This window comes from Melopsittacus undulatus, chromosome 7 (genome assembly GCF_012275295.1).
Source record: "Melopsittacus undulatus isolate bMelUnd1 chromosome 7, bMelUnd1.mat.Z, whole genome shotgun sequence".
Lineage (NCBI taxonomy): Eukaryota > Metazoa > Chordata > Aves > Psittaciformes > Psittaculidae > Melopsittacus > Melopsittacus undulatus.
The window spans coordinates 51,297,746-51,323,146 of record NC_047533.1 but is presented as its reverse complement, the minus strand read 5'-3'; the positions used below and the strand labels follow the sequence as shown (position 1 = coordinate 51,323,146).

Genomic DNA, 25,401 nt, shown 5'->3' with positions numbered 1-25,401 from the left:
TTGTGCTTATCTCATCCGTGGGGGCCACATTCTTTGGATTCTCCTTCCTAACTCTCCGGAGTTGGGGGAGCGAGGGGAGAGTGAGTGAACGACTGTGTGTGGACTTGGTTTAAACCATGACACAAACACAAGCAAAATAATTCTAGATTTGCATATCAAGTTGGATTTCCTGTGGTAGAATGGGTATTTCTGTGTTTATTAGGCATTTTTCGTAGCCTGGTAGGGGTCTAATAGCTGTACCGAAACCAATAGCCCTCACTGGTCCATACCCATGAGGGAACTGTACTTGCAATTAACACTTTAGGAATAGTTGCATGAGTCCCTTAGAGAGACATACAACCTTGATAGGAAAATGTGGGAAAAAACATTTGTGTCAGCAATATATCTGTACTGCTGGTAAATGTTTAGAATGAAATTAAGCACCTGAACAAAACAATCCTGGCTGCTATGGATGCGTGCACTTATAAGGTTACACTATACTCAAATGCAGGATGTTGCGGGACTACTGGAATGTCACCCTAGTAACTAGCAACAGGACCCTGGTAAACTTATCCAGGTAGTTTCTTGTGAACCGTCTATCAGAGCTCTTTTAGCACAGTGTCCAGAATACTTGCTGCAAAGAGGCTGTCTCAACAGACACGTCGTTACAAGACTTTCTCTTGACATTACCAGATTTGGCCAGAACACTCACTCACTTGCATGTATATGACTTTGTTTAAGAATCTTGCTCCCAGGAACAATATGATTAAATGTTATGACATCTGCTCAGAGCAGGGTGTTGGACTAGATATCACCTTCCAGTACCTTCTGGATGACATTTTCCCTTGATACAAAAACCTGTTTTGGACTCTGACATGGCCCGCTTTTGCTTCCAGTAGGCTAGAAAGTTTTAAGTAAAGAGAAATATGGTCACTCCCTCTACTGTTCACTGGCACATTCTCCGCTGAAGTCCTTTTTCTATCTCCTTTGAACACCGTTTTATTCTTATTGTAAAGTGGGCTTTTGAGCCACTTCCTTAGAAAAAGAAGCCTACAAGACTTGGAAGCTTTTGAGCCCATAGGGAAGGGATGTTCTACCCATAAGATGTGGACCATTTTGTAACAAGACCTACTCACTACAAAAGAGCAAGCTAGTTGTTCTTCACCAAAAGAAAGCAGAAGGCTAAAAGCTTGGGCAAATGGCAGTCAAGGCAGGGATTGAACAATGGTATGACTACAAATCCTCTTATAAAAGGCATTACATAGAGCCTTGGCATGCAAATAGTGGAGAGATAAGGCACCATATAGATGAAGCCAACCTAGTAAACTCAGCTAGGCTTCTCAGGCTTTCCAGCAATGCCGGAAAATCTGGCAACAACAGCACTGTGCAAAGGCACCATCTTGAAATTAAAAAAAGATAAAGGAGACTTGGGCCAAATGGTTACATGAACACTACAGCTCAGAGCTATCAACCTGACCTAGAAATGGGCAGCAATTGTGAGGCTCGTTCTGAAGAGACTTAATAGCTCTTATTGCATGTCAATACACATCCAATATCTGACAATCTAAAAGAATTCCAACCTGCTTCTAGAGGTAGGCCAAACCTTAGGATACACTGGGTATTTATTTACACCATAAGAGAAAAAGCAAAACCAATGCAATAAAAAAAGCTGCAAATGTTTCTACCAAAACAAACGTTGTTAGTTTTTAACGACAAGCAAAGAAAAAATGAATGTGGAAACAGAAAAATGGTCAAGTAATTTAAGTATTACTTACCACCCAAAAAGGTGTAATACCTTGAGTACCATGAACAAAATGTAGCTGGTACTGTCAGGTCATGAGATGCTCAAGAAAAGTGTATGTTTTTTAATACGTGCTATACGACACCTCACCATTACGATCCTTGCAGTCATGACAGTCATCATGTCTGTAGCAATATCTTAAGGATCTAGAGCCATCTAATTAAGAATTCATGCAGAACTATTCCATTCAATAATTCAATATAAATTTTATTCACTATTTATGCAGTCCTGGAATAAGTGGGAGCCTAGCCCACAAGTGGAATATTCAGGTACTATACTAATGCACAGATTAGGGTAGAAGTATTATAAAGCTCTTAAAATAACCAAGTTTAAAAATTCTTCTATTGAAATCATTTATTTAAATATATGAAGAGGTTAATTTGTAAATGAGAACAAAAACCTCTCTTAAGGTTACCTGCTAGTGAAACCTCATCTTACTGCACAGTTTAACTGGATAAAAGGTAGAAATGCTGTAGGTTAATTTTCACAGTACTTACCATTAACTATATCTCCCTCCTGCAATGGCCTCCTGTCAGGAATTCCATGACAGATCACTTCATTCACTGATGTACAACACGACTTTGGGAAATTATAATAATTCAGAGGAGAAGGATAGCAATTCCTTGCGATACAAGCCTAATTTAGAAAATACAATTTACACTTTACATTAGTCAGTTTTGTACAAACAGATGCACAATGGCTTTACAGTAAGAATGACAAGTTAAAAAGCAGTGACCCTTGGAAAAGAAGACTCTTCAAGCATACTTTTAATATAACACTATTTTGTTATGCTTTACATTTCTTACCAGGAAGACAGTTAAGAGTTTAATTTTGTTTCTACCCTTTTTTATGTTCAACTACAAATGCTAAAATATTCAGGTCTAAAATAATGCACAAAATGCTTATCCAGTTAAAAAAAAACAATAATTTTCAATGACTTTTTTAAGCACTGGTCTAAGTAACTTTGCAAAACACCCAAGTTAGACAAAGTAACATTTAGCACCACTCTTTTACCCCTAGCTTTGGGACCTTAAAGCTGCATCTTTTGCACTCCCTCTGATAACCTTTTGGGGATGTTTACAAAACTGGTATATACATTTTATACATGCTTCTATATACATACATCTACACACTCTGAGACATACTGAGCAGTTCTGGAATAGTGTGTTAATTTTTTCCATTAAAAAAAAAAAGAATAACATTTTAAGACTGCAAATTACCATTTAAAAAATTGGTCATTGTCAGCCATCTGCCATGCAACAGTGTCCAAAAAACTGCTGAGGAGGGGTAACACCATTTAAACTTCTAGTTGCCCACATTACACATTATGTATGAGTAAATAATTTAGTGTTTAACGCAGTTCAGCCCGAAACCTGTGGCCCAATCAAAACCACAGTAAGTTCTTTAGAATCTTGCCTCAGCAGCTGCAAATGCTTGTCTGCATTTCTGTTCTAAAAAGATCAGCAAGCAGAAAGCTCTCTAACAAACTTATCTACAATCACTTGCCTTCCCACAGTGTACACAAGTATTCCCAACTATCAGGTGACACACTGCACAGAGAAGACAGCCAAGAGAAATAAAAATTACTCAATTCAAGTATCAATGAATAGTTAAGAGAGGAAAATACTTGGATATATTTTATTTCAAATACTTCACTGGACTGGGCTTTAGTTTTCATGACTGCATCAAACATCTTGTTTCAATTCTCTCTGAGGCTCCTCACTTCTGATTCCCAGTCATAAGTAATTAACCTTTCTCCTCTGTATGTCTTATGACAAAACATTCTTGGCCTACATGTGATGTTCTTTATATAATGGTATCTTTGGAGCAAAAAGGTTTAGAAGAAAATTATACGATGTTAACCAAGAAAACAGGTGAGGAAGCAAAGAGAATCTGAAGCTAGAAATCACAGAAGGAGCTGATACAGAGAGGCACCCAGCAGTTCCTAACTCGTTCTGAACCTACACATATTTCTAACATCCATACTTCAAATTAGGAAACAGTTCAAAAAAGGTAATTCATGCAACTACAAAGAAAACCATGCAATACCAACACAAAAAGAGAGAAAGGCACTTATAAGTGCTGGAAGAACAATAAAATAATCTTACTAAATGGACAGCATGATCAATTTCTTCAGTAGTTACTCCTGCTTTCACCATCATGGCAGCAACATCTAATACTTCTCTAGCAAGCTGCAACAAAACAAAAGTACCGATCTAGAATAAGACCAAGACTAGTTCCTAGACAATTAACTATCAGTTTTCTACACCACCACCAAGAATGCTAGAAAAGCTGGGCACACTTGAGCTCTACAAAGACTTTCAGACATTTATGGGTTATATTACTAAGCTACCTCTGTGAGATTTGAAAATACTCTGACTAAAATTTGGACAACAATTACCTAGGATACCATATCTTAACTCAGACTACCTGAATAACATTTCAACGTTTGACTTTATGCACAAGAAAGTGATTACAATTGAACAGCTCTTCTTCAAAAATTGTTAGGGATAAGACTCTGTTTTGCCTTTTAGTTTTTACTTAGTACCAACTCTGAGGAAAAAGTTCTGTTCTCATTTATGCACGGACACAATGTATTCTTAGCAGTAACAATATTTCAGGCCGCATGTTATCTCATTAACAAAATAGCCAAAAGTTATATTTCCACTTGCAAAACAGTTTATTTTGAACTGGGAGTCACAAGGCAGAAAAAAAAAAAAAAAAGGCAAGAAAACACTTATTTTCCCCAGCTATTTTTCAGTGCTCAAAAGCGCTTTAAACATTTGTAGGGTCAAATGTGCTGTCACAAACTGGTAAAATCATATGCATTTCTGAAGAATAAAGGCACTTCACCAAGTAAACCAAAGTCCCCTTTACCCTACACACTACTCGCAATCCCTTCTATATCCTCAGATGTGAGTATTTTTATTTGAGAGGTTCCTTTTAAAGCCTGTTCTGATTCAGACATTCCTGAAAAGAAAAAAGGCGGAGGAGAAAAAGAAAAAAAATAAACCACATTATATAGAGGAGTGATTGCTACATACATCCAATCAAGGAACCTACTTGGCTTACCAATGGCATAAAAGTACATACATTTCTCACTACAGACTAAAGTAATGAACCCAGTAAGTCAGAGCATTATCATCATTATCCATATTAATTTGAATTCATAAGCCTTCCACAACATTGTAATGCCCACACGTGCTCAGGATGCAGGATGCCTGTTCACTTACTGCATAAAACCATTGTGTCTAGTTAGTCATAACCAATCTTGAAAATCAGACTTACAAGGAAATTATTTTATTCATGGAAAGGTATTTAATTTCTTAGCTACTTTGAGAAGAACAGATAAAAGGGTCCCTTTCTCCAGTGTCTACCTTCATGCGTTTAAGGCTCTTCAATTAAAAGAAAAATAGAAAGCAAACAATGATACTCCATAATTGTGATTTACTTTAAGTTACCTAGTGGGTGATCAGCATAATCCGGTCTCTGAATATAACTTGGCACAGGTCTTGTTGGCGTCTAGATAAATCATGAACAAAGCTGGTTAGGTTGCATGAATACTTCTTATAGTCACAAAACAGAGACTCAATCCAGCAAAATTAAATGCAGTGAAATACGGCTAATTACACTAAAAAAAGTTATAAAGTATGCAAAGACTCCAAAACACAGCAAATTTTCTTCTCTTAAAGATTCTCCTGTTACTCTTTACTGCTTTCATATTATACATCTTCTAATAGCCAACATCACAGCTTTGGAAAGATTAAACTTTTCTGTGTCAAGTAAATGAGAACTGGTTTTATACCATATTTACCCTGTTACACAGTGGTGGTGAATTCTGCTATTTTCCAGACAGCAAACGCACTGGTTCCAAAGGCATCATTCCTTGCTCTGGTTATTAGCGGTCTATTAGCAAAATTGCTATTCTTACTCATTGGTTCCAAAGGCATCATTCCTCTCTCTGGTTATTAGCGTCTATTAGCAAAAATTTGCTATTCCTACTCATCACCCTAGTCATTAGCACTTTATTATAGTTTCATTTCCATCAATAATCCTTACAGCAGTCAGAAGACAAAAAAGCGGGTAACACTACTAAATTACTTAGCCACCTGACAGGAGCCAAAACATCCCTTTCTTCAATGACACTAACAAACACACATGGGCTCAGGCCCTGTTAATGGCTCTCTAGAGTCTATGACAGATGGTGAAGACTAGAGAGAGGATGCCACAAGGGCAGCATTTCTACCACATGGCCAGTTAGAAAAGACAATGTAAATGAAATGCCATTATTTGGGTAAAAACTTTGGCTCATTCCATGTTAGAATGTATACCAATTTAAAAATACAGCTATACTGAGATTGTCTTCTCAGCTCAGAATGTTACTTCTCCCAGTCACTCTTCACCATTTCAGTGCTGGAGATCACCATAACCTCTGTTCCTTCAGCAAAGCTGTTCACCAGCTCACTCACATCAGATTATTTCAAATTATTTACATAAAAAATAAACCTTTTTTGATTAAAAATTAATTGATTTGAGTTTTTTCTAAAACAGACTGCTCCATTACTGGTGCAAACAGTAAAGAGCTAGGAGACATTATCTCAACTAGCAGCAGAATACATGTTGAAACATACAGCCAAAAGGCATGAGCTTAAGTCTGTTTACTGATGGAGTTACCTCACAGGCACTTCACTAATTTTAAATATACCAAGTGACAGATGAAGTTAAATCAAAATGCACCACAAAAAATATGGGCAGAGTCATAACATGTCCTTGCCATCAGGCATAGATTGTTAAGAAGTTTTCCTCTGTCATAAAAATTGTGAAGTAATAAGTCAGGACTGGTCCATTAGTCGCTACAGAACATAGCAGCAATTGGAGTACAGCGGCACCTGTTTGCTTACCAGTGGATAGTGTGGCCTGAGTTTACCAGTGTATCGATAACCAGACCAGGGATTTGTGTTAACATCACCTTCCAGTGTCCAAGAAGAAACTTCACGCTTAGCTTTTTCATCTTCTGAAAAGGACAAAAAAAAAGGCAGCAGTAAAATCAGTCCTACAAGAATAAGAACTGTGGGGTCCAGAAAGCGACTCAGAAGTACATCAGTCCAGATCTGACTCTTGCTGGTGTTTTAGATACTGATAATATAAAAGTGTAAGTAGCAGTCCTCATTTTGTATTGCCCTTAAGTTTTTTCACATTCAAAATTTACAGCCTGACAGCTCTATTCAGTAGCAAACTGGGGGAATGTCAGGACAGCAATGCTGAATGCACAAATAAAGTGTATTTATTAAAAATAATTATTTAAGGTTGCTCTTAATTTACAGTTCTAAAACCTAGTTCTGTGCATGTTTTTCATTCTTGGGGAGAAAAGTATACTTCTACAGAAAGAATAATCCCTTCAATTAACATTCTTGCACTGTAAATTTATCTTCCTTTTCTGTAATTCCTCTTAGCATTCGGTCACAAAAATGACCTGGATGAGAAGGATTAACAGTATCCAACTATTAGTTTCAGTACATGTCACCCAGTGCCCCTCCAGATCTGATGGAGAGAGTACGGGTGCTGTCACTTCTACATTTCGGGACAGGCAGTTTGTGCCCCTTCCAAAAAAGGTCCCAACCTGCTGGAAGTTCCCAGTTTTTTCAACATTGTGAAATTTATGTCTAATGTGCTTCAGTGGCTGACTTCATTCACAAATAACACCATCTAATGGTGTAGATTTCAGGATCGAAGCAAGTGGATTGTGAGCATTACCAAAAGGAAAAATATTTACTCTGAAAGAGGAGGCAAGGGTTAAGAAAGAGCACAGCAGCATTAATTGTTAACTCATCTCTGTTTATACCTCATTAAGAATGAAGAGATGGCAAAGGTCTGCCATAGCAAGCCCTAACTTGAGTTCCTTAGAGCCTCTGTGGCTGACAGCTGAGCCATCTGCTCACATGGCATTCAGTTTAGATAAACCACTGAGAAAGGATACTCTAAAAACCAAAAGTTCTAATGAAGCAGTATTTTGGATTCCCTTGAGATGCTTCAGTTTGTTGCACTGATGTCTTGCCAGCTCAGCTTGGGCTCAGCAGTTACCCAGGAAGCTAACATGATCATGGATTTAATGGAGCTGTAGAAAAAATTGCTGACAGATAAACAGCAGCAGTAGAAGACCGCACCCCAGGATTACCAGTACTAACAACAAACACTGTTTCATAGCCATGCAGGTAGGTACAAAGTAACACGATTCAGATTGCAAGTGTGAAATATGTGACCCCTTATGCTAGGAAGGCAGAAAGAAGGAAAACATTTGTAATTGTCTGTACTACTCCAACCTAATAACCATGCAACACCTAGCATGGAAAATGGAGTTTTATTGGATTTTAGGAAAGGAGGATGTAAATTACTGGAGGATTTGAATTCCTGCCATGCCACTTACTTTTTATTCCCACCTCCCTTTCAAGCAGGAATTGATGAAGATGGGCAGGGAGGAGGCAAGACTTTTTCTGTTTGATTGTTTGGTTTTAAACTTGTGAATTATTTTTACTACTCAGATAAGGGAGAGACCACCAGTTTACTAGTACTTCTGTGCCACAGCTACCAGGTGTAACTGAGGCATACAGATACTCTTACTGCCTTCAACTAAACTCAGCAAAATCCTAGCTATGATACATCCTCCCAGGAATGGCTGCATCAGTACACAAAAGCATTTTCCTTTTTTTTCCCAAAGGGGTCCATCACCCCAAATGTACCAAACAACTGCACTCTGACTGGCTTGCTTGCATCCCACCAAGTGTCTTATCACAAAGGCATCACACAAACCTTTCCCACTTTACTGCCATTTACTACATTAGATATCAAAACGCTATGATGAACAAGCCTGGCAATGCCTTATAATGGTTTATTATTCTCCTTGCCCTTTATTTCAGCATCCCTCTTTCTTTGTTCATATACCTAGCAGTGTAGCTTGAACAATACTTTACACAAAAAGAAAAGGGAACTGAAACAGAGAGATCTGTACCATTGAGTCCAAAATTTTATGTAGATCCTTCAGAGTATCAGGAACTGGACAAAATTTCAGATATGTGGAATCCAGTGCCATACATCTTGGAAACATCCATACCATTCTTAGGCATAGAATCACAGAACAGTTGAGGCTGGAAGGGACATCTGTAGGTCCTCCATGCCCCCTGCTTAGCAGGGCCATCTATAGCTGGCTGCACAGGAAAAAACAAATTCAAAGCATTATTAAAATGGATTTTAAAAATGTACTTACTTGCTTTCTTGTGTAATAACTTGTGAGTAGCCCAGCTTCCCTTAAAGCATTCCTAGAATTGCAAACCAAATATATATAGATTATGTATGCTTAAGTAGCATTACCCTAGACAGACATAACATCCCCATAAAAGAGAAGCATCTCTATTTTAAAAGAAAACTAGAAGACTGATTTTATTAACCCTTGCAGCAACATGCAGTAAATGCTACTTGTAACTGCTAGTCTCAAACAATATAAAATACTACATTCTACAGCTTATGAGCAGAACAGACAGGAAAGCAGAGCCAAAACAGATGAACGCATCATAGTAAAACACACTGATCTAATCCTATCGTACTAAATATTGTGCCTTTATCACTTTAATGAGTAACTAAACACCACAGTTTCCGTTTTGGGCTGAAACACAGAATCTATCCTCATACCAGATCTGACAACACTGCAGTGAGCAGGATGGTCCTCCTCTTGGCTCCTACAAGAAGCTATCTCCTCTTGCTAATTGCATCCTTCTGTCTTCTTCCCCAGCACAGGGAAAGCAACGGAGGCCAATCACCACAACACATAAGGGAATAAATAAAATAGACCAGGGCAGGAGGGAGGGTGGGAAGTGGTGGCTACTGAATGGAAATAGGAAATTAAACCATAATAAAGTATAAATGGAAATCAAGACACGAATGACTGTGAAGGAGGAGTTTGATTTTTTTTCTCTTCTGTCCAAGCACAAGCAGAGCAGCTTATGGGACAATCAGCAAAGGGGCAGGATGGAGATAGCTGGCAGCTTGGAGAAGACTGAAAAAAAGAGACCTAAGATGAAGACGTGAAAAAAGGAGAGATTTAAGAAGACAAGCTGCAGAATGCAGCATTAAGGTAATCCTTTAAGGTGCTAATTAGGAAATTACTTGGGTTTGTAGCAGAAAGTCTAATTCAAATGGCTACGTGCACTCAAAACAACCATTAGAAAACAGCTAATTCTAATCATTTAACAATAACAGCTGAATTTCTGAAGAAAGAAGCAGTAAGCAAACTGTTTTGCTTTATAAGGAAAGACAATACTAATGCCTGAATCATCACTGTAAACTACCATCCAGAGCCACAACTAATTCAAACTAATGTATACAACACTCAACCAGCCCAAGGACAGCAGATCTGTCAACTAAGCCTGGTGTGTAACATTCTACCCCTGCTTCTGGTTGCTACTGAGCAGTCTTGACTGTCTTACTACTGCAGACCCATCTTCCTCCCCATTTTCTTGTTAGTCTTGCAACCAGTGGCTTTCAAACTGTACCCACAAAAACATAGCGAAGTGATGCACAAGAATGCCTATATTCAGAGACAGCCTCTTGTGTGCTGTTCCACTCATTACTCAAACCAGCTGTTTGTTATCCTTTTCCTCCACCACAGAATTAGAGCCGTCACATTCTCTGGACTGGTACTCAACACGCCATGGTGCTACATAATCATCTGGGCAACAAGAGGCCTTAAAACCAACACTTTGAATTACCAGAGAGAACATCTTTTTGAACAAGCAGCGGGACATTTTACCGTCACACTTGTATAACCTGCTTCATACACAGACTTTTGTGCTGCATTATGATCTGTTTTTGTTGGAGAGCTGGGAGAAAAGGAGCAGGAGCTGAGGCCTATTTTAAGAAAAATAAAAATGCTAAAAAACCCTATTTCAAGGACATTTGAAGCACCAGGACGGTTTTAAATACCCTTTTAAACACCATGCCTCTGTTCTGAAGGAGAAGGATTATACAAACCAAGGACTTAAAGCAGCTACCAAGTTTACAAATCTAGAGTCTACTTCCTGGGATACAAAAGAGCATTTTAGGGAATGAATACATACATCAGCTGCGGCAGTTACTGGTTTTAGTTCATTCTCTCCCCTTCCCCATGCAATTTTGTTGTGTATTCTCCAAGGCCATTCTTTTCTCCGGTGCAGGCCCATAACCTGAAAACACCAGGCAAACGCTGCACCACTGGCAGTATCATAACCCAGCAGGCTCCTCTTTGGCTCTTTATTTCCTGCAGCTGTAAACAACTGAAGAGAATCCAACATAAGGCTACCATATGTCTGAGTCTTCCCAAACATGTTTCCCAGATTTTACTTGCCCTCTGTTTCCAGAGGAACAGCAGCTCTGTCAGAATTGCTACAAGCATTGCTCCAAACAAGCTGCTGTACACCAAGACATCTCAGACACGTGCACTATATGCATATCCATCAACTGCAACAAGTACACACAGCAAGTCTGAAGCATTTTTCTAAGTGCATGCAGTGTATAGCCAATGAGTATCTCTGTCTTGATCTGACACTTTTGGAAGGCACTCAAAGGATATGCTGCACATCCACCTACAACCCATATATTTTGTGTAGGATCAGTCATATGCTTCCTGTAAGCACCGGACTTACTGGGTACACACAAACTATTTATATTTAACAACTTACTGCACAAGCACTACACCGCACACGCCTGCAGAGCTCTGCCTTGGCAATTCCAGATAAAAATATGGCAGCTGTCATCTTACAGGCTCGAGAATCATAGCTCTGGCAACAAAGCACTCCCAATGTACCACTGCATATTGCATAAACCCTCACCTTCTATACAGCAGACTTCCTGACAAGCCATGGAGGAAATCCACTCTTTCTCTCCATCTGAAGCCTCTTTCTAGAGAATTTTCTGGAGAAAATTTTGCTTTTCACTGAGCCTTCTCTGCTCAGCCTTCTGCTGAGACATTTACTTTAATCTTTCCATTATCATTCCTGGCTCTAGGGATTGTTCCGTGTTCCCATGCCATATACAGATCAGGATATGAAATTTTCAATTATTAAATAAACAAAATTCAGGAAAATATATCCAGACTGATTTTAATATCAAAATGAAAATATTAAGAACTATCTTTTCTGATACGGTTTAAAAAAGGAATACATGATCTTACATGGCTGTATTTGAAAACATGAATCACCTTCAGGGGGAAAGTATACATGAATAATATGAATTTGGCTTCAAGTTTCTTGGAAGACTACATTATCCATGAGTATGTCTGATATTGACATCCCTACCCTTCTCACCTACAGCATTTTTGTTTTTATGGCAACCATTTTTTATATAGCAATCGAGACAGAAGACTTGGAAACACTGAGGAGGGCTTAACAAGAACAAAGGTCAAATGTCTGACCATAAAAAAAGGCAGGGGGAGGAGGGGTAATTTTCCATTTTTTTTAGAGCAATCTCAGGTACAACTATTCTGTCATTAAGAAAAACAACTGTGATTTTTAAACATTTAACAGTATTTCTGGCTTCAAGCCACGCTTAAGCCAACCCCACTGCTTCTGCGTTTAAAGACAAGCTTAACGCAGTAGTTCACCAGAACCTGGGCAGTTACCAAAAGGTAACCAAAGGCACAACCAGCATTATGATCTAGAAAGATTCCTCTTGGATCACCCGGTGGAATCCATGTTACTTCTGTAAATGATTTTACCTTAAGGACTTGCCCCAACACATATTTACTGGTTGAAATATTGACAGAATCCTGCAGCACAGCAGAATTTGGTTTACAGTACAGTGGATTTTCACTACCAACATACCAAATACCTTAGGCCTTTCATTTCTTTCAACCAGTCTTTGAAAGAACAAAACCAAACCCCTTAAAACAGTTATTAAGCTACTTAGCAAGGATTTTTTTTCCTATATTTACTGTCATCTCTACAGTCATAGGAGGGAGCTTCTTACTCTTTCAGTTCACATTTCTGCACAACCTGACTAAGAGACAGAAAAGCCCAGCCAACTGCAAATTCCAGAAGATAAAAGGGTGCTAAATCAACCAAGATTAAGATACAACTGCACTGCTAACCTCTGTATAGCACAGACATAGCTAGCTTTAAATAAGCTATCCAAGTACTGGAAGCTGTTCAGGCACCACAACACAGGCATACTCACTGTGCTTCTGAACTGCCTTTGCAAGATAGCAGCTCACTTTGAGATGGCTCTGCCAACTCCTCATCAGCGATTTCCAGCCTTAAGGCTGACACTCTTCTTCATGCTGCCCTTCACCTTTGGGTTGTGCTGCTTTATACAATCTGGCATTTGACACTGTAAATACAGCTATCAGCAGGTACGTAAAAAACCACCCCAAGTTACTGAGAACCCCAACTCATGTCCAGTTTCCACAAAACTACCCCTCTCCATTCATTGTGATCATCATTTAGAGCCACTGTGCTGAATTTCCAAAAGTACCCATTCTACATGGAAAAAAATATAAGAAAGGGGAAAAAAAAAGACATCTGGAATCAAGACTGTGGGACAGACTGGCTGTCCCTTTGCTTGTCATTATACCCTGAATTGTAACAGGCAAACGTCTAGGAAACAGTGCCAAGCAGTACACTGCATTTAAAATATTCTGAGCAATTATTTTAATAGAACTTTAAAATGTCCATTCTAATGTAAAATTGTCTCGAGTTTATTCTGAGATCATATAGTTTTGCTTAATGAGAACTCAATTTTAACCAAACCACCTTGAAGGTATGCAAAACAGAAGACAAAAAAAGCTGATGCTCACCATTTAGTCTAAGAAAAATATCAGGTCATCAGTGAAATATATATTTAATACAATACAGATTAACTGTACATTTTAACCATAAATACACATACGTTGAGGAATGCAATTGTTAATATATGTGATGTTTTAAATAAAAACAGTTGCCTCTTCTTCATGCTGAAACCCTATTCTTCCAGGTGTGGTACAAGCCCACAGAGACAGCCTCTAGCCTGAAAACTCAGTGCAGAATTCCCAAACCAGACAAAGTAGCACGCACGACCAGTCAGTTTTTCAGAAGAGCTAAATACACATTTTCAGATTCAAATCAAGGGAAGCACCTCCATGCAGCACCTTGGTATGAGCAAAGGTTTGCTTTCTCCTTCATCTAGTGCCTGATCTCATCCTAAGACTTCTGTGTCCCACATAACAGAGCCCTTCCTTTAAGGAATACACTGCATTTTGCAACCCTTTAGATTTATACAGATACACAAGTAATTTTTGAGACAGGCAGAGGAAAAATGGACCAGAGACATTCAAACTGGACCGTCCTTTCAGTATTCTCAACACTAGCTCAGAAAGCTGTCTGAAGTTTTACTTTCAGAAAATTACTAGAGCTCAGCATTTGTGCACCAGCAATAACCAGGCATTTACAGCAGACACAGGTATTTATGGTGATTTATAGGCAATTAAAAATGTCAGCTTCCTGGTGAAGGAAATCTGTCGAAGACCTTCTAGCAGACGGTATCTGCAGAGTGCCCAAATGAAACTCTTACGCGTTGCAGTTGGATCCAAGCAGCAGGTTTTAAGCCTATTTTAGGCACAGCAAAGAACACTGAACCAAGATGAAATATGGCACTTATGTCCTACAGTCTGACATGGGAGAGGATAAAATACAGTTTCATCTAGATCTACTGCTCCCCATTCCCCACCCCCAACACAATGAATGCAAAAGGAAACAGCAAAGTGGGGGACAGGACAACACACACTTCTCCCTCAGGTTTTTCACAAATTACTGTGACCTTGAGTATCCAAAGCTATCAAGGGCCCAGGGCTGAGTATCAGAGAAAATGTGCCTCTCGGAAAACAGTAAAACGGTATACAGACCCTCCGAGAAAACAGAGCAGCATTTCTTTGCTGTCACTGGAATTTAAAAAGCCCCACCTCAAATGGGAAGAGCCCTATTGGTGGGTAACTGTACCATTTGGAGAAATGGTTTCCCATCAAACACCTAAAACACATGTCCAACAACTGCTCACGTGCAATAGCTTCACTGTATCACAGGCCCCACTTTTGCCTCCATAACCAGATCACTTCAAACACCTAGGCCGCTCTGGAACTGACAACGCACAGGTATACAAAGCAGGAAGGGACTGACTTTATAAGAGAGTGTTTCCAGCACATGGTTAGAAATGGGTATTTCTGAATTGGGCTGGAAAAATGCCCCCACCCTAGCATACAGTCCACAGAAAACCTCAGACTACTCTGTTTCATCTGAGACACTTACACAGATACAAATAGCATGAGAGGGGAAGTTTTCACAAAAGCAACACAAAATTATTAATAAGAGATCAATTTACAAATAGAAGGCTCATATAAAATAGTAACTGGAAATCTCAAGAACAGTTAATACTTTCCCTCTGTTTATCATTCAGCAGCTTACAGAAAGCACAGAATAAACTTAAATCTTTTGTGTATTCAAACACAGTTTATGTATGCTGCATACAACTGACACAGAAGTGACACATGCATCTATAAAGGCAGATTTCACAATAGCAAATTCATCTTAGAGGAACAATACACTTGAGATGTGATGCTGCGTTTCTGTGTTATTTCCACGTTCAGAAGATAGACTGAATTACTGTACCTCAGTGTAAGATGATAAACACAAGGAACACTGTGGCAAGTTTCTACAAAACAGAAAGCAAGACAGCAAAAGAAGGTAGCTGGCAGTGACAGTACCTGATTTATTAGCCTAAGTGAAGATATTATTAAAGGTTAACAGCAGACAGAATACCTCCACAGAATATTCCCTCTTGTTACACCTTGGAGGGAAAAGAAGAAAAATAATGCTGAGGTTCAACACAAAACCTCAGCTCCTCCACTGCTAAAAGCCATTCATTACCGGTTCAAAACCTCCCTGCTCAGTCAGAACCTGGCTTCCTTGGCCCCCTTTTTACCCATAACCCACAAGCACAACCATCATTCATCAGCTATATGCAGTTTTCCAAGGTGCACAACACCCAAAGATAAACCAGTGTTGGCTCAAAGGAATTTCAGAGGATGTCAGATTACTTCAGTGTTTTTAGGGCATGCTGTTGAAGCATACTTTTTGATGCAGAAATGCAGGGGAAAATAAATGACCAGAATAATGCCCTTTCTCAAGGAAATATGATAATGATAAATTATAAACCCACTGGGGAAATCACTGTCTTGATTGTGAACCTGAAAAGTTCACTTGAATTCTCTACGTGCAGTGATGAAAAATGATGTTTAATCAAGGCCAGGTTGGATGGGGCTTTGAGCAACCTGGTCTAGTGAAAGGTGTTCCTCCTCATGGCAGGGGGGTTGGAACTAATAACCTTTAAGGTCCCTTCCAACCCAAATCACACTATGATTCTATGAATCAACTCACTACACCAAGATTCTCATTCCTATATATCCTGCATTATTTTTTCTTAGCAAACTATATGTTACTACTTATAATTCAAACACATTGCTTCATACTGGTTACCTTTCTACAGTAGTTCACACTTTTTTGCTTTATTCTTAGCATTGGAGAAAACAAACTCCTACAAATTTAGTTTTAGATCTGACTGGAGTTTTGGCTGTGTGAACAAGTCATCGTAGGCTTCTGCGTGTCCTTGGACATAACCAGGTAGCTTGTTGCTCCCATCCTGCTCTCAGCCCAGAGTCAGTGCCTACATACCCCTAGCTACCACCGCTGCAGTCAGTAAGGATGGGTTGACTTTATAGAGTGCTGGGCCACAACAGACAAGCCTGCTCTTTGGCAGCACATTCCTGGAGCACTGGTGTTTTATGACCCCACTGTGCAAAGCTTTGGGGAGCTAAACCAGCAAAATAAAAACATCAATGCAGCTGCTTTTTCTCTATTAAAAGAAAACCCTAAAGCCCACAGAAGTGGCTCACCAAGGAATCAAGGCCAGCTTAACAGGAGGGGTAGAAACATGCACCCTTGAAGTAAGGAAAAGAACCATGGCAGCTACAGCACAGGCTGTGCTGTAATGTGGAGTAACAGCTGAGGCACACTCACTGGCTTATCTAACAGTTATATCTGCAATACTACAATGGAAAGAAAACCAACAAAGAGAAAACTCTGGAAAAGTTTCACAAATGCTAAACAGTCAAATACTGTCAGCTGAAACTTGCTGGAAGTTCAGAGGAAAAATCCTGGCTTTAAAAACTCCTTAACCTGTCATGTGCTCATTTGGACAGGCAGCCAGGTTGTCAGCAGCCCCTCACCTATCCTGACCGTGTGGAGCACTGCTGTGAGTCTCCTCCATCACACATATGAGATGATGGGGAGAGCTGGAATCTTAGGGCAGCTCTGCAGGAGGTACTCAGGGAGGCTGAAGGTCCTCACTGCAGGCTGAACACGAGGACTGTTCTCTCAGTGCATGAGATTTTTTGCACATCTTAAAAACAGGCTGCTATTAATTTCTTTCTCTTCTGTAACATGTTGTTCCAAAACTTCTGAAGCACCTTTCATATCTGGGGAATCATTGTGCTTACCTACTTTACTGATGAGGACAGTGAGGCAGAGCAAGGAAAAACATTACACCCAAGGTCACTCAGGAGTAAGATGACTGGGATTCACAGTTCAGTATTTGATTTTCTAGGCAGGACAGCTTTACAAACATGCGGTTGGTTATTCAGCAGCCTATTTTAACAAGCTAATACATATTTAGGGTAATTCCCCTTACAACAGCAGCAGATATTTTAAAGTAATTAAACCAAATATATAGGTAAGAAGAATCTCTGCATCCTGTATAAGATTAGCTGAGTTAGAGGTGGGACAGAGTGGAGTGAAGATGTTAGCAGAACTCCTCACATAGAATTGTTTGGTCTGTTAACAAATGGCTTTGTCATCATCAACTAGCATTTGTATGTGCTGAAGATGCATTTATGATGAGGTTTACATCAGACATGTCAAAACGGGTAGTAAAACACAAAGTGAATCCCACAAACCAGCCATAAGCACCACACAGGAACTAGACATACAGAACTGTAAGAACACTTTGGAGTTGCAGTTGATCTAGTTAGCATTGACTACCAGCATCTGGCACCAGAGACTTCAGGAGAAAGTACCAGAAACCGTGCTGTGGGTGTGTTATGTGCACGTGGGAAGTCTTCTCCCAGCCCCATTCAAACTTAATCAGCTTACATCCTGACTCAGAAAAACCCCATCCAACTAGTAAATTAATTTTATCCTTAGCGTATGTGACTGAATGATTTTAAGTTTATCTGCAGTCAAGATTTTACCCTGAACTGTAATTCTGACAGTGAAGTTCATCATTAATGTCTGAGTTAAATACACATACCTCACCAATGTTGATAGACATTACACATACAAGTTCAAAGCACAAGATTATGCATTTTACTGTGCATTTTAATGTTGTTTAAAAAACAAACTAAAAACCCACTCAACAACCATCAGACAGTCCTTCCTATTTAAGGACCAAACTACATTACCACTGTGGTAATAAGTGAGGGTAGCTGAGGCCTACAGATTATGTTTAACAGGAGTTGATGGCTGTGTGACACCTGGCCTAACCTGAGTTTCCCTGTTCAGTACCCTTAAAGCAACATATCTAAAGGCATAAAAAGAAGGAAGAGCACGGAGTAATTTTCCCAGAAGCTCGTATTTAAAGGAAAAGGAGAATCCATTTTCAGAGCAACAAGTTTATCAAAGCCAAGCAACTCCGGAGCCAGAGCTGATGCAGACACAGAAACGCACACGCTGGAATTTGATGAGCCCGTCTCATTTTGTCCCACTAAGCCCTTATTTTCAATGGGCACACACAGCCCCACCACCCAAACCTTCAGGCCAAGGGCAAGCCGCGCACCCCTCACTACCACCCCGTCCGCTCGGCAGCAGCCAAGTCCCGCACTACCCCAGCCCCGAGGGGCAACCGCCCCACCCGTGGCCTCGGGCCCGGCACCCCCTGGGCTCCAACTTGTCTCCCACCGTGCGGAAGAACTTTCCGCAGGCACGAACGGCGGACCCAAGGCTGGCAGGGCGGTAATGCCGGGCACGCCGGGCCGCGGATCAAAACCCGGCCCGCAGCGTGAGGACAGGAAGGCACCCCCACGAGCGAGCTAGGAGCGGAGCCTAGTGGTCTTACCTGAGAACAGAAGTAGGAGCCCTGGATGCCCAGCTTGAGGCAGGTCGGGCACTGCAGCTTGGCCTCGCTGCTGCAGCCAGCCGTCTCGCAGACGCGGGTCTCCACCGCCGCCATGCTGCCGGGCTGCCACAGGCGCGGCGCGGCGAGCGGCGGGGGAGGAGCCGCCGCCCGGAGGTGCCGCCGGCTGGGGCGGGCGGGCAGCGGGAGGAGAGGAGAGGAGAGAAGGGGAGGAGCGGCCTACAGGCCGCTCAGCGCCTCTCCTCCCCTTCTCTGCCCTCCCCTCCCCGCCTGCCTGCCCTCCGCGCAGCCGCCGGGCGCGCAGGTAGCCGTCAGGGACGGGAGATTTCACATAGGGAGGGCTGTGGAGCGAGAGAATGCCGGTACGGTGACGGGAAAACCGGGCCGGCATGTGGCAGAGGTGAGAGGAGATGTTATACCCCTGATCCCCCGCTCCAAGCCATGCGGCACGGTGTTGTTCAGTTGCGTTGTAAAAGATGCCTAAGGGCTTGTTCTTCCTTCGTGTTGCCATTGTGCAGCGAGATCCTAATATGCACGTGTGGTGTGCAGGAGTTTTTGTTTGAAAGGTGCACTGGATTTAGCCGCATGGTTTTCAGTCGGCGATGAAGGGGAAAGGCCAGTGGCTTCACTTCTCATCTTTGTCATTAATGAGACCTTCTCTCAGATTTTTAAGCATGTCTATTATAGAGTTCAGTGTTGGTTTATATTGCAGTCAGTCACATAATCACAGACTGGTTTGGGTTGGAAGGGGCCTTATAGCTCATCCAGTTCCAGCTCCCTGCCACGAACAAGCACACTTTCCACTTAGAGCAGGTTGCTCAAAGCCCTGTCCAACCTGGCCTTGAACACTGCCAGGGATGGGGCAGCCACAGCTTCTTTGGGCCACCTGTCGAGTGCCTCTGTTGTAATAATTCTTCTGTAGGGCTGCCTGTGTAGTTCATAATAATTCTTTTCCTCTATTTTTAACTCTCATTTAGAGAGCGAGGAAACAAAAACCATAACAAGTTCAAAATTCAGTAAGGCAGTAACTAGAACTAGAAAGAGAGGCTGCAGAATCATGGTGGCATTGTCACAGGAAGCAAATTGATTTTCTTCCTGAAAGAGAAAAGTTAGATACCAGTGATGTGTCATAAAAACGAGTGATTAAATCATACATTATATTTCTCCCATTTACATGAGTTCATCTCAAAAAAGATACTGCCTCTGCATACAAAGCTAACTGTGCTTATGTCCTCTGAGTATCAATATCAAAGCTATTGTCAATATGTATCAGAACATCTCTAACAATATCACTGCAAGACACTTTTTGCTGGTTCATAAGTCAAGAGGAAGTTGTTTTTGAAAAGAACATGGTGAGATGCCTACTGAGTAGGAGAATAGCTGCAAAAGACTTCAGAGCACATATTTGCTAGATCCAGCCATTGGTGCTGGGATCCCACTCCTTGCTTAAATCTCAGTTGTCTTCCCACTGGCTGGCACAGTCTGTGATTTCAGTCAAAACTTTGCAGGATCAGATTCTCTCTTCCTGCTCAATGTCACTGACTTCAATAAAACTATGCCAATCTTAGTACGCAAAATATCCTCCTCATTTCCTGGCATCCAGGTAACTCCCCAGAAAGCATCATTCAAATCCAAGCTATAATCTCAGTATTTTCTGCAGTTGTGTTTTATTCCCTGTGGTCTTCTGGCCCCATTTCAATAGAAAAAAATATATATATCTCTTAGGCTTAGAGGTTAACTGAAAATTTCCACTTCCTAACTTCAGAACACGAAAGCATTGCATCCTGTTCTTTTCTCAGCACAGTGTATTCATATAAACATACTTGCTATATTATGGTAGTGCAATTGGTAAAAAGTGGTTAAGTAGCCCGACTTTTTCCTGTTTTGTTGTGTGATAAACACTTTCACCAGGATGGTAGAACAACCAAAGGTATTTGATGCCATGCTGTTACTGAAGTGTAATTGCAGGTGGACACCTGTCTTTCTGACAGCTCTTGTCTTCATTTCTCTAGTAGTCATAATACTTGCATCCACCTATTGTTTGTAGAAAGAGAATCCTGTGAGAGTGGATTAGGAAATGTTTCTCAGATGATTGTAAAATACAAAGATTCCAACTATTACTTCCTTCAGCAAGTGAAAAGAGCTACATATTGATTCATGCAATTCATGCTGTGACACCATTTAGGGCCACATTTGTCCTACCTAACAACCAATAGCTAATCAACATCATGAAATGTCTTTAAAGGATGCATTCACAGACTGTGATTTTATATACTCCAAATTCAAGTAATTAAAGGCTTGGTTTAACCTTCTTAAAGCAAAATGTTACTTAATGGGAAGAATCACTCTTAAATGATCCACATTGCTAGCAGGTCTTGTCCTTTTTCAAGCCCATGAAAAATTAGTACTTCTTTTCCAAGTAACAAACAAATCCAGATATCAAGCAATGTAGGACAGGTACCTTCATGCACTTCAGTTGCCACTGTGTGGCATTTAAAGAACCCTTTGGAGTTGTAGATATCATTTACCTAGTCAAGCAGGGTTTGCAAGTACTTGGTGTCACAGATGTAGTATAAAAACCTGAAGCATACTGGTTGATCTAGTCCAGTGTCTTCTGCTCAGATGTCATCTTCTTGATGAGATTTCAGTATAATTACCATTAACAGATTAAGATACTTTATTAAATTTTATAACTATTTAATTCACATTTGATTTACGGTGTGAATATAACTTTATAATTTATTCCTATTTGTGTCCTTCACAACAGCAGTATATGTTTGTGCTCATTCTGTAGTGGTTGACAATGATCCAGGTTAGAAAAAAAGAGGACTCCCATTCTAACTGGTAGACAGGGATCCTTCTGTTACTCAGTTTCAATTTTTGCTGCATTTCTGAAGTGCAAATAAAAACACTCTGTTTCCTTGCTTCCTTGGAGAAGCCAAGGGTTTATATATTCAACAATTTAAAAATACATGTAATTTAAAGAACAGTAAGCCCCTAATAGAAGAGTTAATAAATTTGCTTACTCCTTCTCCTCAGCGTTTGGAAAGAACACAGACTGCACTTGCAGATCAACCTAGAATAACAAACTGAAAGACTTGACCTAAGATTGTGGTGGTTGTTATTGTCATTACAAGGACAGTAAACTCCATCTTTTTACTTTTAAACAGCCCTATATTATCATTCTCATAGTAAGGATTATGTAGATTCTATTGTACTTCAGTGCTCTTGTTTTTCAGTTTGGCCTTGAATTTCTGATCTGGTAAGTGAACCCATTCAGGCCTTGTGGAGGTCCAGCCACTGCCATTTCCCATTCTCTGGTGGCACACTCATTTTCACCAGGGAAGTTCACCGACCTTTGTTGTGACCTTCCCTGAGGAGACCTCTTTTTTATCTGTCAGGCTTTTCACGTCACTTTCTAGCTGCCCGTCCCCCTGTGTCACAGACAAACACACACAGAGGAGCATGAGGCAGAAATTTTATAGCCCATTCATGATCCTTGATTTATGTCCCTGCTGTATTCCTGCTGTCCTCCCATCTACTCCGAAATGATGCAAGGCTGGGAGTGCGTGAGGTTAGCAAACAAGGGCAGAAGGAGAGGTCAGCAATGTCTCATGGGTCAGAGAGCTGCTGCAGAAAACCTAGAGCAGCTGGCAGCTCAGGCAGCTGCTGGTTGGGAAGAAAATGGCTGCCGACTTTGACATTACTTAATTAAAAGAGTGCCTTAGCTCATGTTCCCCCTCCTCACTTTGCTTCCATACATTGCAGTAGAGGGGGTTGGGTGATCACACTTTCTTGGGTATAGTAGCTGTCTTCTGTTCAGGCTCATTGAAGACACAATTAAATGCCTCTTTGTTTAGTGATAGCTGAAACAGTGCAAAAATACCACCCAGGAGCCAGACCACATGCAAATGTGTGCTATTATGGCTCAGCCAGATGGTGCAGGCTCTTACTGAGATTCTCGTACCAAATGCAACAGTTACGTAGGTTGTGTGTGTCTGTATGTGCATGTAAAAAATGCACAACTGCAAAACCATCGAAAATGCACACAAAGGCAAATGTGTCAGAGATGACCACAAAAGGAAACGTAGCATGATTGAGTGCAAAACAGCCCTTGCAGGAAACAGTACGCAGAAGAGAAGACAAATGGTGTGGTCAAAGTAAAATAGTCTTATTATAGCCAGAGAAAATAAAAAAAGATTGTATAAACATCCTTTGTAAATGAACAAAGTTGCATTAAGGAAATAACTTTCTCCATTTTTCCTCTTTAAAGAAAAACGGTATGGGCTTTCAAAGTCAGTCTAATTCTGTAAGTCAAAAGAGGTAGCAATCAATTGTAAGCCCCTGCATCACTTTTATTCCTTCCATGGGTGGAACTAAATGAAAACTACTGAAAGGCCCACTACAGCCACAGTTCAGACTGGAACAGGCTTATTCAGAGCTAATTCCAAGCGTGCTTTCTCTAGTTGTGGTGAAAAGGAAGGTCCTGCATGTTCTTTTGTTTTGCTTATCCAAGCTGCGCTGCCTCTTGAGGCATAGGTATTGATAGAGCAAATCAAAACTTCTGCTGTGCTTTAAGAATGGGTTCTCTCTGAACTCAAGAACATTCTTCCCTCACTCAAGAATCTTAACATTTTCCAATATATGAATATAAAACTGGTTTTTTCTCATGGGAGAGGAACAAAGGAAGACAAGCTGCATCTTTTTAAACAAAATGGTGGTTTATAGAAAGCGTTCCTATTTAACCAGTAAGTTGCAAACTTTAAAGAGAGAAACTCCACTGCTTGTAATATCTGAAAGAATCTATGTATGTGTCTTGAGGTGATAAAAATTTTTGTTCTTTACTATGGAAACACAATGAAAGTCATGTAGTAAAGTTCTGGGTAAATGAATTCCATGGGAAAACTACTGATACCAACAACGATTTCACCCAGGTTTTGTTAGCAAAGTCAAGGCCGTAGGAAAATAGACTTAATAACAGGTTTGGGTTTTTTGGTTTGTTTGTTTTTGGTTTTTTGTTTTTTTTTTTTTTCACTTCAGATATCGTGGACAATGCTATGAGACATTAAAATTGTTTTTAAGGTTTCAAAATCAAATGAAGTTGATCAGATTTTTCATCACATATAACAAGGTGATTCTAAAGGTGCTGTATCATGGACGAGAGTGATGTGCTCCATTTCTACTCAAATCAGTGAGATACAGGTGCGCAGATCAATTAGAGCTTTTACTTGCATACTGCTGATGACACACTTTGCAGAATGAAACAGATGTTCCTAACTACTGAAATGCACACTGAAAATTAATAGAGCCCTAAAGTGTATGAGGATTACAGAAAAAGGGATACTCAACATTCCTTTACTTCAGATCCTTCTTTTTTTCCACTATAACTTCAAAAGGTGTGATTTCTGGATGTATCTATGAAAACTCTTTGCCTTCTATCTTAATTTTCCTTTCCGTTTGAAGATGCTATCACTTGCAAGGCAGCCACATCAATCTGAGGATCGTGTTTATGTGTATTAGTGATTTAAGTAAAAGATTACAGCTGCTCATAATCCTCTTATTGCTATTATAGGTTGTTGGATAACTTCTGATGTCATTTTTGGAGGCTTTGTGCCTCAGTAACTCAACAAATTAAAGAAAAACATGTACCAAATCAAAACACCTGCTTACTTCCTATTTCTGTGGTAATAAGGTAGGCCATGTTCTGAACTCAGATGTACTATATTCATCTGTCTTATTAAACTTTGTTGGTAAACATACATGTCTTATAGGGGGTGTTATGCTGTCATCCATCTTGCATAAGAAAAATGAAATAGCCAAGTGCTATATGACATTCAGTAACACTCATTTACAGTTCTCAATAAAATGACATTCAAATCTATAAAATGTAGGTCTCTACTCTCTCTTCATTGAGAATGAAAACACAAAGATAAACTCAGAAGAAGCTGGAGATAAAATGGTCAGAGAGGAAGAGGATTCTGGATGGGTTATCTTTATTTATATTAAGGGACTTAAAGGCAGGATTAAAACAGGCAGTCAAAGAATGTGCATGATTGCCAAACAAGTAAAATGGGTTATCAGATCCATGTGGCAGCATATTAGGCAAATAAATGGGAAGTCTGGATTCACATTAAACAGTCTGTAAATAATTACTAGGAACCAAATGTTCTAAAACAGGTAAAATGAAGAGTATATCACTGGAGAAATAAAACTGCTTCTGCATGTACTGATGTACTTTCTGAATGTACACATTTAACAGATTATGTTCCCAGTACTTTTTCTGCTGGCACATTGTATCTGTGGATGTGAATATATTTGCACATCCATAAACATTCTTTCCAGTAGCAATATCACAGTACCACAGCCCACATAGGAGTTACAGCGCCAGGCAACATTTTAGTCAGTGTGACAGGAAGTTCATGTCCCCTTAAAACCATCTTAGT

General features: G+C 40.1%; 1 protein-coding gene across 1 annotated transcript in view; it reads right to left on the bottom strand.

The window, feature by feature from the left end:
- Positions 1 to 19,102, bottom strand: part of METAP1 (methionyl aminopeptidase 1) — a 27,031-nt gene extending 7,929 nt beyond the window's left edge. The window contains 8 exon segments of the mRNA XM_034064999.1: positions 2,278 to 2,416; positions 3,889 to 3,972; positions 4,658 to 4,678; positions 4,680 to 4,750; positions 5,242 to 5,302; positions 6,682 to 6,794; positions 9,042 to 9,093; positions 18,941 to 19,102. Coding sequence (XP_033920890.1) covers positions 2,278 to 2,416; positions 3,889 to 3,972; positions 4,658 to 4,678; positions 4,680 to 4,750; positions 5,242 to 5,302; positions 6,682 to 6,794; positions 9,042 to 9,093; positions 18,941 to 19,054 — 655 coding nt within the window. The 5' untranslated portion in view covers positions 19,055 to 19,102.
- Positions 19,103 to 25,401: the final 6,299 nt, after the last annotated feature.